The sequence below is a fragment of the Pinus tabuliformis genome, chromosome 1_1 (genome assembly GCF_031772625.1).
Source record: "Pinus tabuliformis cultivar Carrire ecotype Pingquan chromosome 1_1, CPIR1, whole genome shotgun sequence".
In the NCBI taxonomy this organism is placed as follows: domain Eukaryota; kingdom Viridiplantae; phylum Streptophyta; class Pinopsida; order Pinales; family Pinaceae; genus Pinus; species Pinus tabuliformis.
In genome coordinates this window covers 352335006-352347236 of record NC_142297.1, presented here as the reverse complement: position 1 = coordinate 352347236, position 12231 = coordinate 352335006, and the positions used below count along the sequence as shown (strand labels likewise).

Below are 12231 nucleotides of genomic sequence, written 5' to 3'. Positions count from 1 at the left end.
CATTTTGCTTGCTGTCTTCTTCATGAGGATTGTGCTAGTCTTGGAGGGCTAATCTAGTCACTAGGTAGACATTACATATATGCTCAAGAAGAGCTCTTTGACTCTGACTTTCCTAGACCTATGAAATGAGCAAGAAACTCATTCTCATAATTTAAAAAATAATATTTCTTTTTTCTTGACAAGTACAAATATCAAAATTACATTTGTAAATACTGAACCTAGTTACACTTTCTTCAACAAGCTGGTCATTAGCAAATCCTCTTGAGGAATTCCTAATTATTTAAGTGAATGGTTGTTCCCAAATCGTTATGTATGTGATTTTCTATAGGCATAAAGAATCCCAGTTCCCTGAAATGAAATAGCATTATGATTGCAGGTGTTCCAAATAGACTACAAGTTAAAACTTCACCTCCGTCTCTGTTGATCGCATGTATGTAAATGTATATAAACTATAAGTTGAATAAGCAGTTTCAATATAATTACTGCATTTTTGTAAATGATGTTGTGATTGCTTAGTTCCTTTTTTGTGCACTCATATTATTTCTTGATTAACCGTTTCGTAGAATCATTTCAAAGGTTATAATTTCCTGTGGATTGCACTCCCAACAAAGGGTCCGAAGACGCCTAACCCTAGATATTGAGGCACAATGCTGTTGCTATTGTTTGCAATCTGTTCCATGTTTGTGACTAATCAACTGCAGCCTTCTAACTGCTATATACAAGCACATCTAGAGGTTATGAAAAGAGATTACAAAGAGATGGATTTTTTATACTCAGAAAGAATTTTCCATACCATGGTCAACTCCTTTCTTGGACTTCACCTGTCCAAGCACATGGTTTATATATAAAATAACGATTTAAATCTAATGTTTAAGTATTTTCCTACGTGGTGCTTTGTACTTGGTAGAATTGAGAGTGACTGTTTATGCTTTTTCATATGTAGGTGATGGACACATGGCTTGCTTATGCACCAGTGAAAAACAATCCAGAAGATGCTGCTAAGGTAGATTTATTCTCATTTGTGAATCTTGTGAGGAGATGTTCTTGTAGCATGTGTTGATTTAAACCAACAATCCCATATGTTTTTTCATGTTTTGGTCTGATGGCTGAATTATACTATTCTCTGTGGAAAATGCAATAACCTTAGTATTGTCAACTATGCAGATTCCTTGTGGTTGGGTTGTTTTAACTTTTATCTGAAACAAACATCTTCATCATAAATAAGAGACATGGGGTTTATTTAGGATATCACATTGGACTAGACTAGGACTTGCCTTTCGCATTATTCGTTGATAAATTTTCTACACTTTGGTTCTACGCATGTATAGTGATAGTAGAATGATCCCAAGAGTGAATATGATTGCTTGGTTTAAAGTTTAAGGTCTATTACTGCAGTTTAATTTTATCCCAGGTGAACAATTCCTAGTGTAGGAAGCATAGTTCAATATATTATGTTTTAGGCACTAACCATATTTCTTTTTGTTAGTATTACCCCTTCTGGATGACTCTAAACATTCAGACGTGTTTCCTTCACATTCATTATAGTCATTTTTTTTTCCACTAACATTTTTCTATTGGAGCAGTTGAGTTGTTCTTTCTCATCATATAATGACCCTGTTGGCTACCTTATGAATAATATACAGAACACAGTTTTGAACCCAATGATTCAACTTCAAAGCTTTAGAGCTACATCAGGAGGCTGTTGCAGAAGTCATCTCTTCAAAGGGCACGGTTGCTGGCCTGCCTGGAAATTGTGTATATTATAAATATCATACCTCACAAAGTGGTGCATATCTTATAATAATCCATAAGATTGGAGTTGTCTTCTTTGTCCACCAAATATTATGGCATAGTCCAGTGGACCCTTCAAGCTAATAAACAATGCTAGTTTAAAGGAAAGTGACCTTTTGAACCTTCCACCATCCCAAATGAGCTGCAGTCATGAATTATTGAATGCAATGTAACTTTCATCCTGTAATCCTTATGCTTTTTAAGTGTTGTGAGCCAGTCATCATCATACTGTTGATGATTGTAGCTTGGACAGGAACTTCTGCATGGGTTTCTGATAGGAAATTCAGCATTTAAAGTGAAATCTATGTGACTCCAAGCACCTCATTTAGGGTATTGTTTAGTGAATTGAACCTCAGATCAGTGAAAACCCAAAAAAAAAATTTAGTCCCTCACCATTATCAGCCCTTTCAAACCCTTGAAACAATGAACATAAGCAATCAAGCATAAACCATTTGGCTCTTAATATTAGGTCGTTCAACCAAATCTATCATTGTTTTGCTTCTTGAGGTTATTTAAGTCACAGAATTTGTATGGCATTATGAGGAGCATTCAATGTTTATTTTGCAGCTATGGGACCATGAATCGAAAATTTATCAATCATGATGCACTGCTATTTAAGAGCATAGTCAATTTGTTCATCATTATTGTGCTTCATCCATCCATCCATGAGAAAACTAAAACAAAAATCAATTTAAGATGCCAAAGATTAATGCTTGAAGACAATGAATCCCGTAGCAAAGTTCCATAAAGGACGTGCAATATAGCGAATTGTTGGAGCCAAAATTGTATCAACTAAGTTCAGTAGAATTTTTATGATTAGATCTATGCGTAAAATATTAGGGAAGATGTTGGATCCAATAGATATATTTCCTCTATATGTGCATCCAATCAAACCATAGGGAAGGGGAGCATAAATTGCTATGATTACTCTTGTTTACAATTCTATACCCTTATGTTCTGGATGAACTTTATTCATCACTTTACCAAAGGGGCTGTTTTTCTGGTGCAATAACTCTTTATGGTACGTACGTTAAAAGGTGGTGTGCTTCATATTACTGTATAATATGTCTTTGGCCAACAATGCCCACCAATGATGAGGAATAAATTGCCATGGATTTCTTATGAAAATAACTTGTAATTGGGTTTGTTATAAAAACTATTCACTTTTTGCTTATTGTTGCAGAAATATTTGTCTACATTAAAATTAAGAATTTGTTTATGTGCGTTGTCCCTATTGAAATTTCTAAGTATTACCCGTTAGAAATTTTATTTGTATTCTCTGGTTTATTTCGCCTACTTGTTTAATTACTAACAAGTTATTTAACCATATAAACGCCGAAATAAACACAATATAGTCTCAACCATCTACAGATCAACAACGGAAAGAAACAGACAAACACACAAGGGACATTGTTATTTTTGGACAATCGTCCCCGGAAAAATCCAACTTGGGAAAACCAGTGCAACAATTTTGAGGGTTATATTATTATGCAATCTTTTTGAGTACAACTGGGTGCCAAATTGGCTCACTTGACAGATAAAATAATCTGGCAGTAATACTTCTCTCTTTGGAAGCAGATATTATGAAAGTCTGCCCCACGAAACCCTCTCCAACACAATCTAAAGCTCTGCGTCAACCCTCCTGGCCTCTGTGTTAGCTTGAAACCCTCTGTGTCAGCCCTTTGAGGCTTTGCGCAGTCTCTCTGGCTCTCTGCACCACTCTTGTAGCCTCTACGTGGATGACGCAGGTCCTTTTGGCCTCTACGCAGTCTCTGCTGGGCTCTGTGTGGCTCCCTCTGGCTCTACGTCTGCCTCTCTACCTCTGCGCTGGTCTTTTGGCACTATCTCTGCCTCTCTGCCCATCGCTGTAAATTGATCACTGATTCGATTTCTCTTAGCAAACCCCGCTCTAGAAAATCGAATGACTGATCACTTTGGTGTGTTCTCCAACTGACCCTCAAGCCTCCTCTTATACTTTTCATGTTGGTCCTACAATGACTGAGATTACATCTCTAGTCAATGACTAAGATCAGATTTGGTTTGATCCATGTCATTTAGAACCTTCTAAGTTCTAACCTAGTTTTATATTAATACCCATTAATATTTTATCTTTCCTAAGTTTAGACTTAGAAACTCCATTAAAAATATTAATTATTTTAATATCTCCTTAACCAGGTAGAATTTGCCCAAACCATTTTTGGGTCTTGGAGATCTTACGTTCTTTAGCCTCTCCACCAATTTTCATGGCTAGAGCACATCCGATGCTACCCCAAATCAACACTCCCTCTTAGCGAGGACTTTGCTCTAGTAATACTCCATACTGAGCATCACCTTGAATATACTGCACTGGTACTTATGCTGATGCTAGGCCTCCCCACCCAACATCCTCTGCACTGTTGCATCCTGTACTGTTGCCCATGGCTCTGCCACTGCCACTACTACATCCGTATGGCAACTCCCTCTGCATCCGTGCTGTTTTTGGTCCTTTCTCCCAACACTGCATCTGCATTGCAACCCCCTCTCATTATGCTGCATCGTGCTACTGCTACTGCTACTGCACTGCAACTCAGTTACTGAGAAGTAAGTAATTGATCCACCCAACTACTGACATCCCTATCAGGCTAGAAACACTCCCGATGCTGAAGCTCTCTCTGCCGCTATACTGTGCTCCGTCTTCTGCCTCTGCGCTGCTACAACAACTCCTTGCCTCTCGCACTGCTGCAAACTTCTTTATGCGATCCTGCATTGCTGCAACCTCCTCCGTGCCTCTCGGACTGTTGCAAGCCTCACTGTGCTGCTAGGGACTTTTGCACTTCTAGCACTTTCTGCCGCTTCATCCACATCTATTTCTACCGACATCCGCCATCCTGCTACTCTCACTTCGAGGCTCTCGTAGTCAGGTATTATTTGAGAGTTTGGGTACCTCAAGGATCCTGCCCCTCATCGCCTGTAGTCCTCCTGACTACAACTCGATGTCTCCCCACCTCTTATCTAGAGGTACATGAACACTCATGGCACAATCGTCATCCTCCTCTACCTCCTTTTCCACCTTCGCTGGCGCTGCCTTGGAGTCAGACGCCTCTCCCTTATTCTTCTTCATCAGACACTGGTTCACATAATGCCCCTGTTCCCCACAGTTGAAGCACTTTATCTTGGAAAGGTCCTTTTTCTTCCTCCTCTCTTGCTTCCCCGCAGATGCCAGAGCTGCTTCCTCTTCCTCCTCTTTCTTGACTCAGGCCCCTTTGCTGCTACTTCCTGTCTTGGTTAGTCGTCTGATCTTTTCTTTGTGAGGAGCTGCCCACAATTCTTCACATCTTGGAAGATTCACTCTGCCCAGAATACTCTAGACGTATGTCTCCCACTCCTCGGAGACTGCGTTTAGGGCAGTCCTCACCATCAACTCCTGATCCGGCGTGGCCCCTATGGAAGTCGGTCCTGGATCTCCTGCAACTTATTGAGGAAGAGATCTAGTACGACTGACGTTGATTCTCCAGTAGCATCTTCCTCTGCATGGAAGTGCCTTGATACAATGTCTTCAAGGTATCCCACATTTCCTTTGCTGTCTCCTTTTCGGAAATTTGCTGGACCACATGATCCTTGACCCCATCAAGGATTATGCATTTCGCCTTGGTCATTGAATCCTCATACCTTTCATTGTCAACTGGGTCGACTAGGATAGCCATTGTTCTCAAGGCGAAGGCCTTGATGCGATGTCTATCCAAAACGGACAGGATCCTGGCCTTCCAGCTCACAAATTTGGACACCCCGTCTAGCCTATCCTGATCCCTCAGTCCGTTCATGGCCATCTCTTTGCTCTTCTTTTCAACTCCTCCGAGTCTCTACTTCTCTCTGGAAGTTCTCTCTTCAACTCCCTCTGAGTCTCTACTTCCCGCCTAGAAGTTCTCTACTAGACTCCCTCTGAGTCTTGATTTCCCTCCTGGAAATCCTCCTGCCAACCATCAAATTGCACCTCTTCGATCTCCTATGCACTTGCAACACTAATCTGGATTTCTTGGCTAAAAATCTGCCTCAGTAGTGACTCCCTCTACCTTGGTTTTTCCCTGTTAGGTGTTGTTTTGTCTCAGCAGCAACAACACCCCACCAGCTTCACTCCCTGCAATTTGCCCACAACTCCCTATGCCCCAGCAACTAAACGGACTGAGCCTCTAGGCTCTGCGCAATCCCGACACTGGCTGAATTGCTCCACTAGCCAATTGTGTCAACCCTCTTGGTCTCTACGTGGCTCTTCATGGGCCTCTTCCACCCTCCTTAGCCTCTACGCTGGCCTCTCTCTGGCTTGAACTAATGACGTAGTCCCTCGACGTCAACCCTCCTCTGTTGCTTTCTACCTAGGAACATCTTCTGTCACTCAGGACAGTTGTTTCTACTACAAATTTTTGATTCAGCTGGTGCCTTCAGCTCTCGTATGATTTGCAATGCTCTGATACCATGTTGAAATTTCTAAGTATTACTTGTTAGAAATTTTATATGTATTCTTTGGTTTATTTCACCTACTTGTTTAATTATAGTCTCAATCATCTACAGATCAATAGCTGAAAGAAATAGACAAACACACAAAGGACACCGTTTTTTTTGGACAATCATCCCCGGAAAAACCCAACTTGGTAAAACTAGTGCAACAATTCTGAGGGTTATATTATTGTGCAGTCTTTCTAAGCAATGTTTTACAAAACGGACTCGGATTCGGACTCGGCCGAGGATCGACTCGGAAACGGAAACGGAAACGGCAATGACTCGGCCGGCTCGATTTCAATGACTCGGTCGTTGTAAAAAATACATTAAATATTTATTTTTTTTATAAAAAAACATAATTTTATTTCTAAGCTTTATGTCACCCTGCCATAATTCTTTTTTTAACATAGCTCAATACCTAACCCTTCACTGTTTCTAAATGAAGTTGTCAACTGATCATCAAAACATTTGGACCTCTTGGAAAGGTACAAACCTAGTGCTAATATGATGCATGACTAGGGTTATTTTGTCATGAATAGATGGATCTTCTCTAAAATTTGGTAGTGATCATTTTGCTTGTTGGAAAGAATAATAGTCCATTGCCTATCGAAAGGTGCAATTTGAACATATTTTTCATTCAAAGAGTTAAGCTTTATGAAATAGGAATGATATTGTACCCCAATGTTATTGTACCCCAATGTTAATTTGGTTTTCTTCCTTAGCTCTGACAGGACAATGGAACTAACAAATTGTTGATTGCAAGGAGAGCAAACAACATTAACAGATTTTGTTGCACGGTTTCTCTGCAACTTCTGGTTGACTTGTGAACTAATTGGCAGGTTAATAACTCAATCATGATCTCCATCATGATCTCCATCATGGCCTTTAGTGTGTTGTGCTGTAGTCCTTGGTGAATTAATAGCGTTCTTGATCTTACCAACAGAAAATGAAGCAATGTTGATGGAGCCTCTCTAATTCTGGAGCATCCAAGTTACCTACAGAGATCTTAAGTTCATCCTTATGATTATCAATGTGACTTGCGTTTTTCACCTTCATATTGGATCTTATTTGTAGACTCAGTTGTAGAATCTTTGAGTTCCAAGATCTATCTCCTTTGATCTTTTCATAAGATAAATGTATTCTGAGAAACTTCTTTCAGGAGTTTTTTCATGCTAAGGTTCCCATAAGTTTTGATATTCACTAATGAGGGTCAAAATTGCTCTACCTTCGATAATTTTTTTTATTTCTAAGAGCTGCCTTTGCTGTGTGCAATCACGAGGCCAGGAAAATTCTCTGATCCGACTAACCTGATAACTGCTAATAAAATGACTGGAAAAATGCTGTTATAACTGAAAAAACCCTGCTAACTGGAGTCCTACTGACTCGGCCGTTTTTTGACGGGACCCGGCCGGGTTGACCGGGTCAGCTATGACCCGGTCAACCGAGCCGGGTCAAAGGCCGTTTTGAAATTTTTTTTAATAACCCGGAACGAAACGGCCGTTTCCGTTTCGGTACGGCCGTTTCGTAAAACACTGTTTCTAAGTACAACTAGGTGCCAAACTGGCTCACCTGACAAAGAAAATAATCTGGCAGTAATACCTCTCTCTTCAGAAGCAGATATTCTGAAAGTCTGCCCCTCAAAACCCTCTCCATCACAATTTGAAGCTCTGCATCAGCCCTATTGGCCTCTACGTCAGCCTGAAACCCTTTGTGTCAGGCCTCTGAGGCTCTACACAACCCCTCTGGCTCTCTACGTCACTCCTGTAGCCTCTGTGTGGATGATGTAGGCCCTTCTGGCCTCTGCGCAGTCTCTGCTGGGCTCTACGTGGCTCCCTCTCTCTTTGTGTCTGCCTCTGCGCTTGTCTTCCGGCACTATCTTCACCTCTCTGCCTCGTACTCTTTGCCCCTTACTGCAAACTGATCACTGATTCGATTTCTCTTAGCAAACCGTGCTCTAGAAAATCGAATGACTGATCACTCTGGTGTGTTCTCCAACTGACCCTCAAGCCTCCTCTTATACTTTTCCCGTTGGTCCTTCAACGGCTGAGATTACATCTCTAATCAATAGCTAAGATTAGATTTGGCTTGATCCATGTCATTTAGAACCTTCTAACCCTGTTTTATATTAATACCTATTAATATTTTATTTTTCCTAAGTTTAAACTTAGGAACTCCATTAAAAATATTAGTTATTTTAATATCTCCTTCACTGGGTAGAATCTGCCCAAACCATTTATGGGTCTTGGAGATCTTATGTGCTTTAGCCTCTCCACTAATTTTCATGGCTAGAGCACATCCGGTGCTACCCCAAATCAATAGTCCCCACTAAATGCATCTAGAATAGTGAATCAAGCTTAGCAGCAGATCCAGCATTGGCTTTTAGATTAATTCTTTGCTGTCTTCTAATGGACCCATATATCCACCTTTTTCCTTGTTTGATACAATGATTTGCAATTTCTATTTTGTGTTTGTGACATGCTAGATAAAAAGGATGGTTTAAAATTTTCATGATCAAGTCTAGGAGAAATCTAAATGTTACTAAGATGAATTGTGCATTTCTAATGATTAGACATCTTTGATTGAAAGCACTAATGCAAGATAATCATGTCTATGAGGTAGGTACCAAAGGGCAATCCTTATCATAGTGCAACAAGTGGAGAAATGGCCATTTATCGGGCACACAGCCGAATTCTCAGGAAGGTATGTCAAGAGAGCTCTTTTATTGATTCATTATTTCACTCTCTTCAGAACTGCGGAAGCACAAACTAAATGGAGAGGTTATTTAATTAAGATATCACTGGTGATTTTAATCTACTCTGTGATTCATCATATCCTACGTAAGCCTGGAAAAGTTAAAACCCTTATTGAAACTTGCGAGTCCACCCCCACACCCATGAACCCAGAAATCGGTGCTTCTAAACTGAAAAACCCTCCAAGGGCTATATCCACCATCAGAACATGCAGTAGTTAGCAGAAAACTGGGATAACTTGTAGACACTTAAGCCAATATTCTGCTTAGACCCAATTTTATCACCTCAGCAAGTGAATTCAAATCATTTTCATTCTTATCTTTTTGGAGAATTTATGTGGAGCTCAGTAGCCTGTTGCAAAATTCTCAGTGATTATTTTAATTACTACGCTAAATTCTCAATACAGGTGGGTGTTAAGATAGAAGATCCTCAGGTGGGCATTTTTAATGGACAAGAAGTTGAAATTTGGCCACGGATTGTGTGGAGTCCAAGGTGGGCTTTGACATTTTCAGATGTGAAGAACAAATTGACAGGCAATTGTGAAATATCTCAAAAATCAACCTTGGTTGTGAAGGGTGCAAATATTCACATTAATGATCTCTCTCTTGATGGGGCATTGCTAGTAAATGCCATTGACCAAGCTGAGGTATGTACCACTGGATTATGTTTTATTTTCCTTGAATGAGAATTTGGGTATGAGTTACTTTAGAGATAATATGAATTAAACTTGTCCTAAAATGAAGAATAGTTGCAAATCTTCCAAGCATGTACTGCTTTTTCAGGTGAAGCTGTCACCTCACGTACAAAATGATGGATGGATGTTTGAACCTGTCGACTATAAAGATAATTCCATACCAGAGGAAATCCGGATAAGGGGGTTTGCTATAAAAAAGAATGACCAAACAATATTGAACTATGATCAACCTGGAAAGTACTGTGTTCAGTTCCAGAGTGTAAGATGAATGGAATAAACTAGTTAGATCATAGGCTGATTCTTCTGCTTTTTAGGTCTTCGAGACTCCTTGAGTCCCATTTTTTTAGTTCATCTTCATGATTGTTCTGAATAAATTCCAGAAGAGTTTTGAATCTTGTTGGCATCATACAGAACGCATATATTATTGGCCTCGTCAGATAATAGGATGTGCCTAAAATATTGTGGTTTCCAGTGATAAGCTTCATTAAAGCAATATGCTTTTACAAGAAGTGTAACATGTCTTGTAATTATTCTATTTAGAGAATGTGATGTTGCTCTTTAAATGTAATTACCATTTGAAGCCATGTAAGTGTGAATGACAAGGTTGGTATGTTAATTCCCACCCCTATCAAGAGGATTTTTTTTAAAGATAAATTCTCGTTACAAAAATCCCCAAAGAGAGTGAGTGTATAATAATTCCACAACAACAATAATTGCAGGACTTGGGTGGTTTAAAAAATGCACAAATTTTTTTCTCTTTGTTAATTTGGAAGTTGGTTTTGGTGAGCAATTTCTTGGGTTGATGTGATAGCATACTTCTTCACTCTGATACCAATAGCGCTTAGAGGTTGTTGTGCATTATGACTTTGCTTACATGAAACTCACATGCAACTGTTCTGCCTAGAGAATGTGATTTCAATCTTTAGATATAATTAGTTTCTATTTGAAGTCATGTAAATGTAACTATGAAGACGTTGATATTAGAATTCCCACTCCTCAAGATTTTCTTTTGTAATTCTTGTAAACATTAAACTCCTTAAAGAGAGTGTAATAATCCCATAATATGACTAATTGCAAGACATGGTGTTTTATGAAGTACTACCAGCACAAAATGTTTTACCAATTTGGAAATAGCATTTAGGGTGCAAGTCCCAGATTGATGTTATACTATACTTCTTTCTCTGGTACCAACATCATTTAAAGGTCATTATGTGCTGTGGATTTGCTTGCATGATTGTAATTTATGTCTTCTTAAATGCAAGCTTACTAGGTAATATGTTGTTGATAATTTTGCTGTACTTTAATATAGTTATGTCTAAATTGCTATGCTATGCTTTTCTAATAGAATACCTCAAATGATATGAATGCGAACATATTAAGTGACAATGTCATATGTCATCTTGTGATAGCGAAACCTGGCGGGTTGGCCTCTTTGACACATGTAAAATTATATCGTAGTGCCTATGTTTTTCTAGTTGGTTGTAGGCGTTGTAAAATTATTTCATAGGGCCTTCGCTGCAAAATGATTTTGCAATGCCTCTGTTTTTCACCTTCTATGCTATAGTTGTTGTGCATGATCACTTCAACTCCCCCACGAACAAACTGGTAAGCCACCAACCACCTTTGCTCCCTATGTCGTGATTCAAAAGGGGATACACGTGTGTGGCTCAACGAGGGGTCCTCTTCCAGTTTTTTCTGACAAAATAAAAGGGTAATAGATAAAGTGCTTAGTCCCTTGTCTCTTCGAATTCTAGTGAGCTATAACCCAAAACACTATTGGCTCTGATAGCCCAAAGTGCTGGTACAATTTCGGTTTCCAAGCTTAAATTATTAAAGCTTCAGGAAAACCACAAATTACAGAAAATCAAAATACACATAAACAACTAGAGCTCCATCGAATTTTGACAGGGATATAACATGTTCTGTAATTGTTACAACAAAGACTAAATCTTAAATAGATGTACACAATCCAACTGGAAACAATGGAAAAGAAAAGATGCAGATTTGTGAACACTATACAGGTGTGAAATCTTTATTTCATTCACTTCAAACACATACTTGGAGGCAGGAAAAGAGTGTTCCTCCCATTCGAAGTCCCTTTTATTTACAAACTTTAGAAAGTGGTTCGATTCCCCTTCTCTTCCAAATGGGGGAAGTCGAAAAGAGAACTACATGAGCTAATCATTACAATGAGGAATAACTCATAAATTCTAAACTCTTCGACTTACTTCAGGAATACTCCAATCCTAAACTTAAATTAAGTATTCAGAAATTCTAACAAAACAACAAAATCATTTGCCAACATTGACATGTTGCCAATCCACCACGTTGTTAAGCTCTTGCCCAAATTCTTCATCTCTCGAACTCGGTCTAAAGCACCTGCATCAGACTCCCCAAGAAGAATTTTTTTTATGAGCTCCTACTCATAAGGTCCTCTATAGAGCATTCTGCTTTCTGTAGAGATGCACCACTCATCCATGTAGAATCTTTCATCGAACGGTCCTTCTATGTCACCAAAAATTC

At 39.2% G+C, this 12231-nt stretch overlaps 1 protein-coding gene across 2 annotated transcripts in view; it reads left to right on the top strand.

The window, feature by feature from the left end:
* The window catches only part of USP (UDP-sugar pyrophosphorylase), a 285855-nt gene extending 275382 nt beyond the window's left edge, over window positions 1-10473 (top strand). For both annotated transcript variants that reach the window (XM_089391942.1, XM_089391943.1), the window contains exons 15-18: window positions 944-1003; window positions 8884-8964; window positions 9421-9660; window positions 9797-10473. In XM_089391942.1, coding sequence (XP_089248068.1) covers window positions 944-1003; window positions 8884-8964; window positions 9421-9660; window positions 9797-9976 — 561 coding nt within the window. In that variant the 3' untranslated portion in view covers window positions 9977-10473. The remainder of the gene's footprint in view (window positions 1-943; window positions 1004-8883; window positions 8965-9420; window positions 9661-9796) is intronic.
* The last annotated feature ends 1758 nt before the right edge of the window (window positions 10474-12231 follow it).